Raw genomic sequence first — 18,302 nt, 5'->3', positions numbered from 1 at the left:
TTTGGGGAATAGGTTATTAAGAAATAGATTTCTAAGTCCCCCTATCCCAGAATCTGGAATCAGATTTTCTGGAATCAGAATTTCCAGGGGGCGGTGCCCAGACCTTGCATTTTATTATTTTTTTTTGCCACGCTGCGAGGCTTACAGGATCTTTTTTAATAAATTTATTTATTCATTTATTTTGGCTGCGTTGGGTCTTTGTTGCTGCGTGCAGGCTTTCTCTAGTTGCAGCAAGCAGGGGCTACTCTTGTTGCGGTGCACAGGCTTCTCACTGTGGTGGCTTCTCTTGTTGCGGAGCAAGGGCTCTAGGCTCCTGGACTTCAGTAGTTGCAGCATGCAGGCTCAGTAGTTGTGGCTCGCAGGCTCTAGAGCGCAGGCTCTGTAGTCATGGCGCATGGGCTTAGTTGCTCCACGGCATGTGAGATCTTCCCAGACCAGGGCTCGAACCCGTGTCCCCTGCATTGGCAGGCAGATTCTTAACCACTGCGCCACCAGGGAAGTCCCAGACCTTGCATTTTAAACAAGCCCCTCAGGGATTGGCACGTTCCCCATAGTTTGAGTATCACCATCTTAGGCCATTTCTTGAGGCAGCTTCTATAGGAAAGAGTCCAGACCTCTGTCCTACTGAGGTGAGGCTTCAGGCTGACTCAGACCAGGCCTGGACACTCTCCTCTGGAGGACGGCTGAAGTCTAAGGGCTTGCCGCCTACCTTGGGCCTCCCAATTTCAGTGCCCCTACCAGACCCTTCCAAGTTATGTCCCCTGGCCCCCTTGCTCCAATACAAATATTTACAGACAGATAAATTCACGTACATTCTCATGTACATTTCTAGTTCCCTAAATCCGCTGATCTCAGCTCCTGTTTTGGGGCAGATACTTCCACCTGGTAGTCCAGCAGGCCTGGGCCAGCTCTCTCCTGTCTCAGCTTCCTCCTTTGGGTGCCGAAGGTTCCCACTGGCATCCTCCCCTCCCCCACCCCCTTTTGGCCTGTAGCCTCCTTTCTTGGGCTTGAGTAACTAAGCTGGCAGGGACCTCAGAGGCTGCCACTAGCCCCTTGGTGGCTACCCTTCCACGTGGCTTCTGCTTGCCAGGCCTCAAGTCCCTCATCATCGTTCATATCCTGCTCCCTCCAGACAGCCAACTTCAGTAAGAAGCTAACCCTTGTCAGGGGGAAGTGAAGTCTAGGCTGGACAGGTACCCTGGTCTCCCTCCACCCGTCACTGGCAGTGGGCCTTGGGCAAGTCCCTGCCCTTCTCTGTCCCTCAGTTTCCTCATCAGTAAAATAGGTATTATCGGAAAATAATATTGATACCTCCTTCATAGCGTTGCTGGGAAGATTAAAGAGCCTGCCTCGGGTAAAGTGTTCAGGGAAGTGTCTGGCACTCAACACCTGCTAGGTGCTCCATAAATGGGAATCGTGTTGATGATGATGGTGATGATGATGGTGATGAAGGGGGGGAGGGGGAGGAGGATAGCAAGAGTAGTAACGGTTCTCCCAGCATTCACTAGGCGCCTCCAGCTCCCCGTTCTAGCCTTCACAGCACTGCCGCGAGCTGGGACCAGCTGTACTCATCTTACAGTGGGGAGCCTGAGGCCTAGGGAGAAGGGTTTGTCCCAGGCCACGTGATGATGGAGCTGGACAGTGGCCTCACCCTGTCCAGTTGTCTCTGGCTCTACCCCAGACTCTGCACACCTCTTGCTGGTGAGGGGCAGGGTGTGGGGTGATGGCAGCCGGGGGAGGCGACGGGTTTTCCTGTGACTTCCATCTTCCTGGCTTGGGCCTGGCTTTCCAGGGGGTGGTCCATGGATGCCAACAGATCACGGTTTCCAGGCAAGAGGTGAAGAGGAGAGGGATGAGGTCTTCAGGCTGTGGAGTCAGACGGGCTGCATCCATGTTTCAACTCTGTTTCCTCCCTCCTGGTCCTGAGACCTAGGCCAAGTTACGTTTTTTTCTCTGAGCTTTAGTTTTCTCTTATAAAATGGGAATGCTAAGTCTTCACGGAGTTGTCCCAGGGCTTCAAGAAGATTGCAGCGTGTTGACAGCTCTGTGCCCACAGTAGTGATCCTGTCATAGAATGAGACCCAGGAGGGCCAGACAGAGCTGGCGTGGCCTCGGGCCTGTCATTGTGCTGCTGTGTGGCTAAGCTGAGGCTGGCCAGAGCGCATGCTGCCTATCACAGGAGTGACAGTCCTTATGTTACTCCTCGCCTCACCTGTCATTCATCCCTCTTGTACACTGAGTGATTTCTGCTGTGTATAGGACTGTCTGAACCAGACAGACCTGAGAGATGGTCCACTCGGCCACGATCATCTTATGGATGGGCTGCCTGAGGTCTAGAGAGGAAAAGATCCCCCAGGCTTTTCCTGCGGGTCATCCCCTGAAGCTGGCCCCTTGTGCTGGGTTGAGTTGTCTCACAGTGCCCTCTGCTGCCAGACCCCCGCCTTGCCGGCTGCTCCCTGGAGGTCTGGCAGAGCAGATCCACGGGCCTGTGTCTGTCCTTTTCCTGGAAGCCGGGGGAGCTCCACGCCGCCGCCCTTGAATTTCACCCCAGCCTGGGCTGGCTTGGCCCAGGATCATGGGTCATGCTTTGACAGTGAGGAGAGGAGGCTGTGGCCCCTCCCTGGCTGTGCTTCATTCTCCCCTCCTGCAGGAAACTGGCTCGGGCAGAGGCTGTCAGCCGAGGGCGCCAGCCCTGCTGCACTGAGCTTACCACCTAGGCTGCAGGTCAGACAAGAGGTGCCTTCCAGCTCCAAGACGTGATGATACCTTCTAGCCTCCTATTTTTAAAAAGCCTAAAGGACTATTTCCTCTGTCGAAACAAATAAGTGTAGAGTTTAGCTCCAGTGTTTCTCCAAGGTTCCTCGGGGTCTGCCAGGATAGTCTGGGTCAGAGAGAGCGGCCAGGCATGGCCAGGTGGCCCCAGAAGTCAGATCAGGACCAATAGGAGAAATCAGGTGAGGCCCTGCTCACGGAAGAGCCCTCGGCCATGGGTGGGCTCTGGAGCCAGACCTGAAATGCTCTGCCACTGGCCAGCTCGGAGAGCCCAGGCACGTTACTGGACTCCTCTGGGCCTCCGTTTCCTCAGCTGTAAACTGGGGGAAATAAACAGCACATAGCCCTTAGAATTGTTGAGAAGGTTAAATTACAGTATGGTATGGCGCCTTAGCACGCTGCCTGGCATAGAGTCAGTAACAGCAATAACCACCGTAGCTTATAGTCACTGAGCACTTCCAGCACCGGGCACTTTCGCACGTGTTCATTAATCCTCATAACGGCCCTATGAGGTAGGTCCAATTATTGTCCTCATCTTACAAGTAAAGAAACTGAGGCACAGAGAAGGGATGTAATTTGGCTAAGGTCAATTAGCTAATAAGTGACTGAGCTAGGATTCCAATCCAGGCAGTTTAGTTTTTTATTATTATTGTTTTTTAAAGTAAATTTATTTTATCTTTGGCTGTGTTGGGTCTTCGTTGCGCACGTGGGCTTTCTCTATTTGCGGCGAGCGGGGGCTTCTCTTCTTTGCGGTGCGGGGGCTTCTCATTGCGGTGGTTTCTCTTGTTGCAGAGCACAGGCTTTAGGCAGGCGGGCTTCAGTGGTTGTGGCACATGGGCTCAGTAGTTGCGGCTTGCGGGCTCAATTGTTCCACGGCATGTGGGATCTTCCTGGACCAGGGCTCGAACCTGTGACCCCTGCGTTGACAGGTGGATTCTTAACCACTGCGCCACCAGGGAAGCCCCTCAAATCCAGGCAGTTTAGCATTTAACTCTTAACCATGACTGTTATTATAGTTATAATTACAATATGAATTATAATTATTCTTCCAGTCCCTGGAGGTGGCCGGGGGGCTGGGCAGGCTCCAGGGATTTCTGTCTGGAGTGAAGGGAGGGCTGAGTGGTTCTGGGTTTGCCTCCATTCGCCTTTCAGCAGGGAGGGCCATGGAGCAGAGCAGGCAGTGGGGAACAGATGGGAAGGAGAGGCCCCTTTGCGTGCTGGGCCCTGGGCAGGCCTCGCTGCAGCTCTTGGAGACAGGAGGCTTGGGAGCCACTCTGAGGCTGGAAGCCAGAACCCTGACTCTCTGTCTCAGTTTCTTCTCTTCCTGGCACACAGCACCCCTTGGTGTGGGGGTTTCGCTAGCCGCTTTGGGGGCCGACTCCCAGGGCCAGAGTTCCCTGGCCCCTCTGTCAGGCTGATTGGTGAGGGCCCGACCCTGGAGGTGACCCCCTCCCAGCAGTGGAAGGAAGAGCCCATTTCCCAGCAGTGCAGAGGCTGGGGGTGCCGGGCGGGGCGGGAGTGGTCCCCAGGCCCATTGTGTGGGGCCGATAAAGTGCGGAAGCTGAGGTTAAATGGGAGGAAGCCCAGTGCTGGCGGCCCTTTCCCACGGATGGGGGCTTCAGGCACGGCCCAGCCAGCCCAGCACAACTGTGACATGTGTGCGTGGGGTGACAGCGACAGCGTCCACTGGGCTGTGAATGCTGGCGGTCCCCGATTACTGAGGGCGCCCTGTGTGCCAGGTTGGGCCTTGGGGGCCCAGCCTTTATCCTGGTGAATCTCTCAACAGCGGGTTGGGTGGCCGTCACCATGCCTCTGCTAGAGCTAAAGAAGCTGAAGCTGAGAGGCCAGGAAACGTCTCCAAAGTCAGTGGCAGCAGGATCTATACCCAGGCCTGGCTGCAAGCTGTAGATCCGGAATCCCACACCACAGATGGGCGTGTGCCTGTGAGTGCACGTACACACGTGTTTACAACCTTGGTAGGGCAGCGTTCTCAGGAAGGAGGCAGCATTTCCCCTGAGTCTTTCATTGAAGACATTCAAAATGTGCCCCATCCTCTGCATTTAACTAGCAGCGTCCTCTCGCGGAGAAACACAGGCCCTGAATTCAGACAGACCTAGATTCCAGCTGTCACTTAAAGGCTGTCACTTAACTCCTTGGGCAGGTGACTTAACTTCTCTGAGGTTCTGTTTACTTTATGGACTGACTCTGAAGATTAATGAGATAGTGTCTGGATAATGCCCATTCTGAGGTCTGGCCTATAGCATGAGCTCCATGAATGAAGCTATAATTCATTCATCCATCCATCCATCCGCGGGTGGTTGCACCACTGAGGCTGGTAGCTCCCCCTGCTGGCTATATCTGGATTAAGGCCACTTTTCTTGCCAGAATTGAGAACGCAGTATTTTAAGGTTTAGCCCATCTCCTTTATTTTACAAATGAGGAAACTGAGGCCCAGGGTATGGGTCATGAGGAGTCCAAGCTGCGATTCACATCTGGGGGCCTTCTGTCTTATCTTAGGACATAGTGTCCAAGCCCAGCCTACCCTTAGCTCTACCTCCTCCAATATCTCAGAGCATTTCCTGTACTCCCGCTCTGGCGTGGCACTGTGGAGGCCCTGGTTTCCCCTGGAGGAGGCTGGGCACACACAGGCAGGGCGACAGAGGGCGGGCGGCCCCAGTAGAGCTGGTGGGAGCCTGGAGCGGTCTGGAGGAGGTGAGGAGTAGCAGACTGGAAGGAGGTAGAGACTGGGCAGAAGAGGAGAGAGTGTTCCAGGAAGGGGGCACAGCACAGGAAAAGGCAAGCAGGTGGGGGTGGGCTCAATGGAGCCCCGGGGAATAAAGTTGCAGGCCTTGGATCAAGCAGTGAGGCCTTCAAGACACATCATTCCCAGCCTGCTTTCCCTCTCCCTTGATTCATTCATTCATTTAACAAGTATTTCTTGAGCTCCTAACGTATACCAGGCCCAGTCAAGGTGACCTAGACAGAGGTGAAGGCAGACAGAGCCCCTGCTCTGGGGAACTCACAGTCCAGTAGAGGAGACAGATTTGGAAGAGGCCATGTTGGTTATAGTGGGGACCTCACAAGGGGTGAAGGGGGCACACCCTTGGTCTAGGGGCCAAGGAGGTCTTCCCAGGTGAGGAGGCATTTAAGCAGCTTACCCGAGGTCAGGTCTTTCCTGAGGCTGGGTCTTAGGAGGAAAGGGAGGTGGGAGAGTCATAAAAGCATCCCTCATGGAAGGAATAGCACATGCAAAGCCCGAGGTGAGGGGACCGGGCTGTGAAGACTTTCCTCTGACTAGAGGGCAGTTTGAAGAAGTTGCTGGAGTAGGGGTCGGGCTCTCCAGAGAGATAACCAAAGGAGTTGTAACTGAGGTTATCCTAAGATGGTAGACCCTGCATGTCATGTCAGGGAGTTTGGACATTATCTCGAGGGTACTCGGGAACCATGGAAAGCTTTAAGGCAAGAGAGGTGCTCTCCTGCGTGATAATTTACTTAACACACTGCTGACCAATCCCAGGTCTCTTTAAAACCTCAGAATCCTGAGTTGGTTAGTCATTATGATCTCCATTTTGAAATTAAAAGCACCAGAGGCTCAGAGAGGGACAGCAATTGGCTAAGTCACACAGTAGAATCTTCACTGAAGCTTCCTCTCTGGCCTGCCCTACTGCCATGAATGCTGTGTTTCTGGTTTCTCCCGCACAAGTTGTGTATCAGGAGGAGACTGCTTTGGGTGGAGGCTCTGCTAAGCCAGCCACACTCCATGGACAGACTGCTCCCTGTAGTGGGGTCTCCCCCCCTCCCCTCTTCTTCAAGGGGTGGGAGCATGGAGGTGGGAGTGGTTTGTAGGAGCTGCTGGATCCCTGAGCCTCTCTTCGCTCAGGCAGCAGCCCCTGGGTACCCAGACTGCAACGTGTCTGTGTTTTCTCTGCAGATGAGCGGGGCTGACACAGCTGGGGACGATGACGATGCCTCCCGGAAGAGAAAGAGCAAAAACTTGTACGTTGGAAAGATCCCTGGTCCTCACCCTAGTGATCGGGGCGGGCGGGTGGGGGGCGCTCCCTGCACCCCGCTTCGTCCTCTGCCCTCTGGCTTATTCCCCATGCCCAGTGGCCTAGGGGTAGAGGTGGAGAGAAGGGGCTGAACCCAGTCCTGCCCGAGACAGACACCCGTGAACAACGGGGTCTTGGGACTTAGCAGCGGCCCCAGGGTAAGGTCACCAGGGTCCTAACCACCCAGCACTGCCCTCAGCATCCACTCAGAGTGAGGCAAGGTGCTGATTTAGTATCTGGAAGCCACAGGGAGCCAAGCAGAAGCAACCAACCAAGCGGCCCTGGCCCTGTCCAGTTGCTAAGCCAGGCAGTGGCCAAGTGGCCACGACAAGTTCTTTGCTCCCTCTGAGGAAGGGCTGACAGATGGTCATGGGATTCCCCTTTCTCCTCTCGAGCTCTTGCATGCTAGCAGTCTTGGGCGTTGCCAGAAGGGGGTGCTGCTGGCTCAGAGAGCAGATGCGGTACCTTCCTGGCCACTCCCCTCTCCCCCCTACCCCGCTCCCGCGACCATTTATACTTTCGATTCGATTCGGAGGTTAGAGGTGCTCATTCATTAACAGAGCGTGAGTGGTTTCTTCTCGGGTCTCTTTGTACCTCGGGCCCTGGAGACTGCGGGGGGGGGGGGGGCAGGGATGGGAGGAGGCAGTGAGGCACCTGGTGGCCCACAGAGGGAACCCCCTCCCTCCAGGTCCTGTAGTGCCCACCATTATGCACCAGTTGGGCCGGGGTGTGTGTGTGTGTGTGTGTGTGTGTGTGTGTGTGTGTGTGTGTGTGTGTGTGTGTGTGTGTGTGTGTGTGTGTGTGTGTGTGTGTGTGTGTGTGTGTGTGTGTGTGTGTGTGTCTGTGTGTGTGTGTGTGTCTGTGTGTGTGTGTGTCTGTGTGTGTGTAGAACAGGAGTCCTTTCCAGGTGCCTCCTGCAACCTTCTTCCCCGACCTCAACCTTGGCTGGGGTCCACTCCCTAGAAACTCTTTCCCCAGCTTCCCCTGCCCTCTCCAGTTTCCTGCAGCAACTGTAGGCTTCTCTCACTCTGCAGCCAGGAGCAGTCACACTTTCTAGGGAAGGTAAAATGCACAAACAAAAATAATTCTTTGCACCAACCATCCGGTCCAGGCAGCATCAGAGCTGCCGTGGGTGGTGCTCCCGGGGGTGGAGCAGTGGAGGGCAGCAGAGGGTGGACATCCAGGGTGCTGGAGCTGCCCTGTTGCACCAACTCTAGCCTTCTTTCAAAGTGGGCACTGCCTTTTGACTGCCTGAAGTTCACATTCTTAAAAGCTTAGTCAAGGACTCTTAGAATCTGGGATGATAATAAAAATAACTCATGTTTATTGTGCTAGGCACTATTCTGTGTGCATTACATATATTATCTAATTTAACCTTTACCATAATTTTTATTTTACATTTCTTTTTTCTTATTTACTCTATTTTGCAGGTGAGTAAACTGAGGCAGAAAGAGGTTAAGTTACTTGTCCAAGGTCACAAAGCAAGGAAGTGGTAGAGTTGAGATCTGAAACCTGGCATGTTGGCTCTAAAAGTATATATAAATATACATATATTTTAAAATTTATTTATTTATTCAGAGCCTGTTATAATTAATTAATTAATTATTTTTTTGGTCTCGCCCTGCTGCTTATGGGATCTTAGTTCCCTGACCAGGGATTTAACCCAGGCCCCCTGCAGTGGAAGCATGGAGTCCTAACCACTGGACCACCAGGGAATTCCCATGGAGCCTGTTATTTTTAAGCTTGGCGCAGAACACCCTGCAGGAGGTCCACAGCACCCCAGCTAAGTAGCCTTTGAGCCTCTAGTGACAGGAGTCCATTCCCCAGAGGGCACTCATTCCATCTTTTCATGGCTCTGATTGGAGGAAAGTGTTCCTTTAGCTTCCTCTTGTGGGTCTCTGTTCTGCTCTCTGGGCCCACATGGGGACACATGAGGCACCTCTGAGCTCTGCCATCCTTTCCTGAGTTGCCTGTGTGGACTTCCGAGGACCTCTCCAGCTGTGCCCTGCAGCTGTGAGCCTGCCCAGCTGTGCATGTGGGAGGAAAGGCTTGTCTGGGCAGGGGCTTCAGCCTCCTCCAGCCACAGAGAAACACAGTGGTCTCTGAGCCAGCAAGGAGCCCAGGTGGATGGTGGCAGCCTGCAGGCTGGACCTCAGGCAAGCTTCTGCTCCCTGGGAGCCGGCCAGGAGCAGGGCCTCTGAGACAGAGCACTGTGCCGCAGGAAGCCAGGCTCTCTCACTCCTAGCCACGCCAGGGCTCTCTGAGGGCCTTGATCCTCACCAGCGGGCTGCCAGTCCCTGGACTCCTTGGCCTTATCTCATTGGCTTGGAATCTGCTAGAGCAGGATCCCAATCTCTAATCAGCGGCCCCAGACCCTCAGGACAAGTATGAATTCGGCCTGAGCACTTTTGCCCCAGGCACTGCGCTAAAGCTTTCTGTGCATTTCCTCCTTGCCTCAAAACAACCCCTCAGATGGTAGGTACTATTATCACCTGTGTTTAACAGATGAGAACATTTGACATTCAGAGAGGTTAGGTAACTTGACAAAGGGCACACAGTTGGTAACTGCTGGAGCTGGGATTTGAACCCAAGACTGTCTTGCTGCAGCACTGTAGCTTTTAACCTCCACCCTGGACCACTTTCCTTCATTAAACAGGGTGTCCCATAGGTCTTAGTGCCCTTTGAAGCTTGAATAACTTCAGAAGTATGCTCCCAACTTAAAAAACACATTTGAAAGTTCAATTATTCAAACTTCTTTTACACTTATTTAGCTTTGTGATTTTGATAACACATTTTTAATTTTACGCATTTAATTTTTGGTTAAGTCAGCATTTTTCATCTGTAATCAGAAGAACAGAGATCAAAAATTAAAACAAAAAATGTATTACTCAAAAGTCATAAGGCTAAATATGCAGGAAAAAATTAATTCCTTTCAAATGACGTTTTTGAGAGTTTACAGGATTTGTACTTTTGACGTAATTTATTCAAGCTTAAAACTACTGAAACTTTGTGGGACATTCTGCATGTTCATGGATGGATGTATCCAAAGCCAATGACAGGCTGAGCTGTCTTCTGGCAGGAACTATTCTCTAGGAGGTGCCCAGAGTAGGGCTCTAGGGACCAGAGGGAGGCTAACAGGAGCATGAGACACTTAACCCCTTTCTCGCCAGCAGCTTGCCCAGGGCTGAAATCTGCCTGGGGGAATGGCAGGGCTAAAAATGGTTCTTGGCTAAAAATAGCCAGTCCTGCCACCCAGGTGGGCAGAGCCTCCCCCTCCCTCCTGCCTTCCCTCCCAGCAATTTGCTGACTTGTTTTCTCCTCCTTCCCAGGGAGCTGCCATGGCAACGGGGAGGCCAGTCACAAATAATGGGTCTGGCTTCCTGCCTGGGCGGGCCCCAGAGGCCGCCCCTTACAGACACATGCCCCTTTCACAGGCTCCCTCTCAGGGTTGGCCAGGAGGGATATTTTTTTTCTGCTCCGGCCCTGGTCCCTCCCATTTCCTGGCTCCTCCTGTCTGAGTCCCAGCCCAGCCTGTGCCTGGGAGTCCAGTCCTCCAGCTGGAATCGCAGCGAGCGCTCGGCTACAGCCCGCACCGTTGCTGCCTGGGACTCGGGTTGGGAACAGGAGCCTAGGGTGCTCCCAGCAGACCGCCCCAGGCAACAAGGTGGGGGGCCCTACAGCGATGCTCCGAGGCATGTACCTCACGCGGAACGGGAACCTCCAGAGGCGGCACACCATGAAGGAGTAGGTGCCCCTCACCCCGGCCTTCACCCTCCTGACCCTGAATTTGCGGTGGCCGAGTGTGCCAGGCTGACCGACCCCGTTTTCTGCTTCTGTCTCCAGAGCCAAGGACATGAAGAACAAGCTGGGCATCTTCAGGCGGCGGAACGAATCCCCTGGGGCCCAGCCAGCGGGCAAGGCAGACAAAGTGACGAAGTCATTCAAGTAGGTCCTCTCTGGCCCCCCTGGGCCCCCCTCAGACACTTACTGGTCCCCGTGGGAGCAGGGCTAGCAGTGGGGTTAGGAGAGAAGGCTGTTGGCTTGATCCGGCTCTGGGGCGATGCAGGCTCTCGTAGTGGGAGCCTGGTACCCGGCATAAGCAGCCCTCATGGGGAGATGCTGTCCTGGGAAGGATGACCAGGGAGGGGCAGAGGTGGGGATAGAAGTGATGCCGGCCCCAAGAAAGGGGGTGGGCCCCCTCCTGGGCTCCCCAACCGGGCTAAGCTACTTTGTGGGCCAAGGCAGCTGACAGAGGTCACCCAGCCCTAGCCGCCCCGCTTCCCTCACTGTGCCCCTTGCCTCACCCCTCAGGCCCACCTCAGAGGAAGCACTCAAGTGGGGCGAGTCCTTGGAGAAGCTGCTGGTCCACAAATGTAAGTGGGGGCCAGCTGGCCTGTTCCCTCCCTGTGTCTCTCCCCCCTCCTCCTTTCCTCCTCTCCCAGGCCCAGAGAGTGCGTCTGGCTCTGCAGAGGTTACCTTTCCCTTTTCCCTGGGCCCAGTTAGGTGTCCCTACCATTGGGAAAGGCCGAGGCCCTTGGGCTGGCCTTGGAGCCGGCTCCTGCCAGCCCCTCCCTGTCCATGGGAGCTGGCGCTGCCTGCCAGAGGCCGTTGGGACCTGTGTGCTCAGACCCATATTCCCAGAATAACAATAAACATTTCCATGTACTGAGGGCTTACACTGGGCCAAATGCGCCTGCCATCTCGTGGGTGGGAACCCCTCATCCTCACAGGGCTCCAGGAAATAAGGCTGATGATCCCCATTTGACAGATGAGGAAACTGAGGCACAGATGGGGAGTGACCTGGCCAAGGCCCACAAAGAGGCAATGGCAGTGGTGGGACCATATCCCAGGGTTCCTGGCTCTCATGAGTGGGTCAGTTTACTAAGATCCCAGCAGCTGCACCTGAGAGGCCCCAGGAGGGTAAGCTGGGGGGCCTGAGGACAGGAGGGGCTGGTTTGGCCTCTCACCCCAGGATCTGGGCTTCTCCTACAGATGGGCTAGCGGTGTTCCAAGCCTTCCTCCGCACTGAGTTTAGCGAGGAGAACCTGGAATTCTGGCTGGCATGCGAGGACTTCAAGAAGGTCAAGTCACAGTCCAAGATGGCGGCCAAGGCCAAGAAGATCTTTGCTGAGTACATCGCGATCCAGGCGTGCAAGGAGGTGGGCCTTTGCGCTGGGCCCTCGGGCCCCCATCCCCATGCCCATGGGGTGCCTGGAAGCCTCAGAGAGGAGCTCGGGAAGGGAAGGGGCCAGAGTGACTCTAGGGACCATGTGCCAGGTTGACGAGGAAGCAGGCTGGGGCCCCGGGAAGAACGGAATCCTGACTGATAACAGAAATGGCCGCTGTCGACGTGCTGCTGGGTGCCAGGCACGTGCTAAGCCCTTCACGTATGAGCTCTCACATTTAACCCTCATGACAACGTGTAAAATAAGTTTAATATTATTTTCATTTTAAAAATGAGGAGACAGTCTCAGAGAGCCGAACAGGTATTGGGTGCTTCCTGTGTGCCATCTGTGTCTGTTTCACATGGACGATCATGCTTAACTTTCACAACTCTTTGAGGAGTGTACTATTATTTTTAATTTTTAAAATTAATTTTATTTATTTATTTATTGGCTGCGTTGGGTCTTTGTTGCGGTGCGCAGGCTTCTCATTGCGGTGGCTTCTCTTGTTGTGGAGCACGGGCTCTAGGCCCGTGGGCTTCAGTGGTTGCAGCATGCAGGCTCAGTAGTTGCGGCACGTGGGCTCTAGGACGCATGGGCTTCAGTAGTTGTGGTGCAGAGGCTTAGTTGCTCCGCGGCATGTAGGATCTTCCCGGACCAGGGATCAAACCCGTGTCCCCTACGTTGGCAGGCGGATTCTTAACCACTGCGCCACCAGGGAAGTCTGAGGAATGTACTGTTGCGCTACCCTATACATAAGACGTTTGAGGCTCAGAGCGCTTAAGTGATTCGCTTAAGGCCACACACCTAGATGTGGCACTACTGGGATTTGAACTTGGGCAGCCTGACCCTAGATGCAGTGATTTCGGGCCCTATAAACTCTACTACCCCTACAATAAGTGACCGAGCCAGGACTTGATTCCGCTAACCTGTGGGCCTCCCGTCTGAACCTTAAGATGTGGAGCAGAAGGACTTGGGGGTGAGAAGGCTGGGCAGGTCCTGTCCTGGCCCCTGGCCCCTAGGAGCAGCTTCTTGCAGGCAGCCTTGACCATGTCACCCTCTGCCTCCCAGGTAAACCTGGACTCGTACACACGGGAGCACACCAAGGACAACCTGCAGAGCGTCACGCGGGGCTGCTTCGACCTGGCGCAGAAGCGTATCTTCGGGCTCATGGAGAAGGACTCGTACCCACGCTTCCTCCGCTCAGACCTCTACCTGGACCTCATTAACCAGAAGAAGATGAGTCCCCCGCTTTAGGGGCCACTGGGGTAGAGCTCAGCGTTCACACCAGGCGGGCTGGGCCCCTCCCCACCTGCCTCCCTACCCCCTGCGACAGAGGAGGCAAGTGAGCCCCCAGAGGCTGTGTCCGGACAGACAGATGGACATTTGGATGAGAGGCCTGGACCAAGAGAGGCCCAGGCCACTGGAGGAGTAGAGGGACTGGCCCCGTTGGGCCCCCACTGCCCTGGTACGAGGGGGCCCAAGGGCCCTGGCAGGTTAGGGGCCCTGGCTGAGCCAGACCTGGAGCTGCTGCTTCCTGCTGCGGAGACTTCGCAATGACCAAGTTCCTTAAAGAACTGGTTGATGGGCAGGGGGCCGAGGCCTGGGCCCTGGGGCTCTCCGGGGGGGGTCACTCAGACTCACAGCTCAGACCCCCGCCTTGAGTTTTATTTATTTAAGCAGCAGTCGGATGCTTGGCACCTCGTCCGGTAATAGGAAACCTTTGCCTCGTCAGTTTTCCTAATTTACAAGTGCAATATTTTAACCAACGCCTTGTGAAAATCCACCTTGCGAAGAAGGTGGGCACCATTTTCCAGTTTCAGGGGATCTGCTGGTCCCAAGCCCCAGTGGCGGGTAGCTGGGCCTGCTGGACTGACAAGGCCCAGAGGGGCGGGGGCTGCAGTCTGACCTCACACCAAAATCCAGCACCCCTGAGTGAGGGGTCCCCCGGGGCCTCTGGGAAAGCATGGCACCCTCAGACCACACAGCGGCCGAGTTCAGGAGCAAATAAAAGCCCTGTGTTATTTTTTGTTCTTGACCCTTTCTGTGTGTTCCTGGTTTCAAGGCTTCCCAGGGTGACTGGGGCTGGGACGGTTGCTGGGTGGGCTGTCAATCCAGCTTCTTCTCCTCTCTTGCCATCCCTGACAACCGCCTCCTCTGTGCCAGGTGCTCTGCCAGGCTTGTTCTACTTACCATCTCATCTTCACTGCAAGCCTGGGAGGTGGGGGTTATCCCCGTTTTACACATGAGGCAGGTGAAGCCCAGGCAGGTAAGGTGACTTGTCTAAGGTCACACAGCCGGCAAGTGGCAGAGACAGGGTTCAGCCTAAGCCCACCTGGCTGCAAAGCCTGCTCTCTGGATTGTCGTCCTCTACCAGCTACTGGATGGAGTCCTAGCTGGGCTGCTAACTGTGACCTTCAGCAAGTTCCTTCACTTCTCTGCCCTGCCACACCCTGAGATTCTAGTGGAACTTTCAGGTAGCACAGGGATGATTGGTGGAGGTGGATGGGGCCAGAATCTCAGGCAGGTTGGCAGCTGCAGGCAGGCAGGCTCATGGAGGCCTTTAGGACAGAGGAAGAGCTGGGGAGGTCGGGCTGGGGGGTAGGGTTCCCAGAGAGTCCCTCTGTGGCCCTGGGGGAGACTTCCCCCTCTGTGCCTAACAGGAGATACAAATTTAGGAAAGGCCTCGTTCGAAGCCACAGTTCAGAGGAGGCCCTGGACCCTCTCACTTAGAGGGGTAGAAGAGAGCCCGGCCAAGCTGATGCAACAGCTGCCCCTGATGCCCACACGTTCCACCTGCCAGGGTCCGGAGGCAGGGACCAGGGTGTGGCCTGGGGCGGGGACTGGCTCAGCTGGGCTGACTTAGATGAAGGCAGACCGAGTGGGTGCAGGAGGGGCTGGGCCCCATCTCCTTGGAGCTTGTTGCCTGCGTGGGGTCTTGGGTTCAGGTCTGCCCACCGGGACTTGGAGATGCAAAGCATACGGGGCTGTGCAGCCACGCTCCTCCCTGCCTTCCCTTGCTGGTCTCCCTGAGCAAGGCCAGCCCCAGGTTCCCCCCTGTAGAAGGAGAGCATCAGAAACGGTGGTGTCTGGGGCCAGGCATACAGTAGGTGCTTAATAGGTGTTACAGCCTTTTCCCCTAGCACCAGCGTGTGAGCTTCTCCAGGAGTGCGGCTGGGTCTTCTTCCAGGCACCAAGGGCCTGCCAGTGGACCTGGCCATTGAGCCCTGTTTGGCTTTGTAAATGGTGAAGGGCTTTCTCACGGCAGAGCTGCCAGTGCCTCAATGACTCTGGAAGGATGGGGGACAGAGGTGTGCTCCTCGATCAGACTGAGAGAACCTCTCAGGTGTCCAAGCCTGAGATTTGGGGACCTAACAGCTGGAAAAAGCAAGACCCACAGAGGACTGCAACACAACTCCTGGTCCCCAAAATGGTAGCAGCAGAGCTGACGTCAGTGCCTGGGATTTCCGGGTCCCAGCCCGCCTGGCCTCGCTGTGGCATCCTCTGCTTGGAGGAGACACTGGGCCATCGAGGAGACTCACCTTCCCCTTTCTTTAGGTTCCAGGGATTCAGCCTTGGGCCAGGCCCTCCACCTCCCCATTCCCAAGTCACCATGGAAACCACCATCCAGGAGAACCAAGTCAGGCAGATGGAATTCCCATTTCAGAAGGCCCCACTGCCTGGTTTCCATTACTCACACATGGGGCCCTTGGCCTCCAAGCTGCTTTGGCTACACTGAACAGCTGGAGAGCAGCCTGGAAAGGCGCCTTGATCCGCCTGCCCTACCCCCGCCTGGGCTCCTGGGGACCTTAGGCACAGCCCTCGCCGCCTCAGGCCACAGTCCCCTTACCTGTATGTTATCTGGACTGCTCCCCATTTCTTCTTTCATACGTGAGGGAGGAGCAGGCCCCTTGGTCTCCATCTGGGAATCCCAGGCTGGTCGATGTGGGATCTGGGAGCTGTGAGGTCATCATGTCCAGCTCCCTTCCCAACTCACAGATGGGAAGACCGAGGCAGAGGTAGGGAAACAGCACTGTGTAAAGGTACAAGGCCCAGGCCCTGGAGTCAGGCTCTAGGATTCAGCCCCTGGTTTCACCACTTACTACTAGCTACAAATCTTAGAAAAAAAAAAAGCCTTGTGGCCTCTCTGCCTCAGTTTTCTCATCTATAAATTGTGCATATTGGCAACTACCTCAGAGTCACAGTGGCTCAGCGAGGTTGTTTGCAGCAAGTTTAGCTCAGTGCTTGGCACAGGGACGTGCTCCTCCAACACGAGAGGCCGTCAGCCACATCATTTTCAGGGTCACGGGGAGATGGCAAAGCTCATTCTCTACCCTGATTAGTGGACAGGGAGCCTTTAGTCTCAGATCCCAGATCCCTGTCCTTCCAGGAATGGTTTTGCTGGAGGACAAAGCCAGCCTGTTCCGGGGAGTAAGTTAGAAACAGTCTGTCCCTGAACCACTGCCCAGTCTTGGCCTGGCTGCGAGCAGTTGGGGTCAGCTGGCAAATATGGTGTGAAGGCTAGAAAGGGGAGAGGGCACAGTGATGCCACTTGGTTGGATGCCAGTGGGAGGAGATTCAGCACTGGCCTGCCTGTGGCAACTTCAGCCGTTGCTTTATGGACCAGTCAAGTCCCTCATGCTCTTGGCCTCTTGGCCTGGCTGGGGGCAGATATGGCCTCCCAGACTCTCCAGCATGGAAGAGACCATCTGGATCTAACTGCTGCCTGGTGCTTGGGTCCCTTCTTGGGTTTCTACTTGCATCCCTCCTGTGATGGGGAGCTTAATACCTCCTGAGGCAGCTCAGGAGGGCCTGGGAGCCTCTTGGGGGTTCTAAAGTTCTTCCCTGGTGAAGTTGGGATCCTGGGGTGGGGTGGGGCAATGGATGCAGGTCAGCAGTAGCCCCCGCAGTCTTCCTGCCCAGACAGCCCCCCACAGGCTTGCCCAGTTCTCCCACTCCGCTCCTCCCTTCTCCCACCAGACTCCCCCGAGCCCCCTACCCCCACCTCCCTGCCTTGCTCCCCCTGGACCCTTTGCCTAATGTCTCCTCCCTGCATCCCTCCCGCTGACATCCTACCCTAGAAAGTCTCCGATTCACCTCTCTTCCTGCCAAAGCCTGCCCTTAGCCCCTGCCTCTCCCTCAGTGCTCTCAGGCCCTCAAGCAACAGACCCTGGGCCTCAGAGAAGACGCTCCTGTGCTGTTGTTTTCCTTATAATCTGCAACATCTGTGAAACATCTGGCTTTGCCTGTCCTCTCCCTGGCTGGGTCAGGCAGGAGGGAAGGGGGTACCCTGGGCCCCCTGCTGCCGGGGGACCCCTCCCTTGGGTTGGAGGAGACAAGGGGGTGCGGGGGGGCGTGGAGGGGGTTGAGGAAGAGCCGTGGGGCTGATCTGGGCCTGCTCAGCACGATGGGAGTGAAGGCATAGCTGGGGCTGGGAGAGGGCAGTGCCAGGTTGCAGATAAAAAGTGAGTGATGGCTGTGGCTCCACACCAAGGGCATTCCATGCCTCACCTCCACCAGGCCTCACAGCAGGCCTGGAGAGGCTCTGAGTATTGTTTTCATTTTACAAGTGAGAAAGTTAAGGTTCAGAGAAAGTGGACAAGTATGTGGTGGCTGAGTAGGAACTGGGACCCCAGCCCTAACTCCCAGGCAGCCTCGCCTCCAGGCAGCCTGAGAGATTTGCTGGCTTGGTTCGGGGGCTCTTAACTCAGATTCTCCTTGGCTTGAGGGCAGAGCTTTTCTCAGGAAGGTCGACGAACGGTGGGAGCTTAAGTGTGTGGGGATATCTGGTCCTGAATGTCAGCTCTCAGTAGAGCTGTGTGAGAAGTTGCTTTACCTTTCCGACACTCAGTCATCTCATCTATAAAATGGGAATGATAATCCCACCTCATGGGACTCTCGTGGACTCAGTGAGATAATGAATATGTGTAAACCCTCAGCACAGGGTCGGCCATGGAGGGTGGCCCACATCGGGGTGGAGGGAGGGAGGGAGGCCTGGGGCTGCGACCGAGGGATCCAAGAGGTGAGGTCAGGCCCAGCCCCACCAGCTGTGCAGGGGGAAGGGGCCCCACCTCTACTCCACAGCCAGTTTTTAACTAGATGGCTGGTGACTCAAAACAAGGGCAAGGCCCCAAGAGGATGGCGTTGGGCCCCAGGCCCCAGTGGGCTCAGCAGAGTCCTACCTGCCGTTTCAGGGGCAACTGAATAGCACGGATTCTGCCAGGCAGCTGCCCTACCTCCAGATCTGTCCCCAGCTCTCCAGTGGCCTTGGATGAGGCCCCTCCCCTCTCCTGTTGTTTTCTTCTGGTTTTCCTCCTGT

The 18,302-nt window shown here is 55.4% G+C and overlaps 1 protein-coding gene across 10 annotated transcripts in view; it reads left to right on the top strand.

Annotated features, from left to right (window-relative positions):
* LOC132523416 (regulator of G-protein signaling 3-like) overlaps positions 1-14,021 on the top strand; it is a 162,185-nt gene extending 148,164 nt beyond the window's left edge. For 8 of the 10 annotated variants that reach the window (XM_060154545.1, XM_060154546.1, XM_060154547.1 and 5 more), the window contains 5 exons: positions 6,704-6,768; positions 10,665-10,766; positions 11,133-11,194; positions 11,814-11,980; positions 13,055-14,021. In XM_060154545.1, coding sequence (XP_060010528.1) covers positions 6,704-6,768; positions 10,665-10,766; positions 11,133-11,194; positions 11,814-11,980; positions 13,055-13,240 — 582 coding nt within the window. In that variant the 3' untranslated portion in view covers positions 13,241-14,021. Of the gene's footprint in view, positions 1-1,650; positions 2,824-6,703; positions 6,769-10,257; positions 10,566-10,664; positions 10,767-11,132; positions 11,195-11,813; positions 11,981-13,054 lie in introns of those variants that run through there. The other 2 variants (XM_060154555.1, XM_060154556.1) reach the window with 2 other exon arrangements.
* The last annotated feature ends 4,281 nt before the right edge of the window (positions 14,022-18,302 follow it).

The sequence above is a fragment of the Lagenorhynchus albirostris genome, chromosome 7, assembly GCF_949774975.1.
Source record: "Lagenorhynchus albirostris chromosome 7, mLagAlb1.1, whole genome shotgun sequence".
Classification (NCBI taxonomy): Eukaryota; Metazoa; Chordata; class Mammalia; order Artiodactyla; family Delphinidae; genus Lagenorhynchus; species Lagenorhynchus albirostris.
The sequence above is the reverse complement of the archived record's forward strand: the minus strand, read 5'-3'. Positions and strand labels throughout refer to the sequence as shown.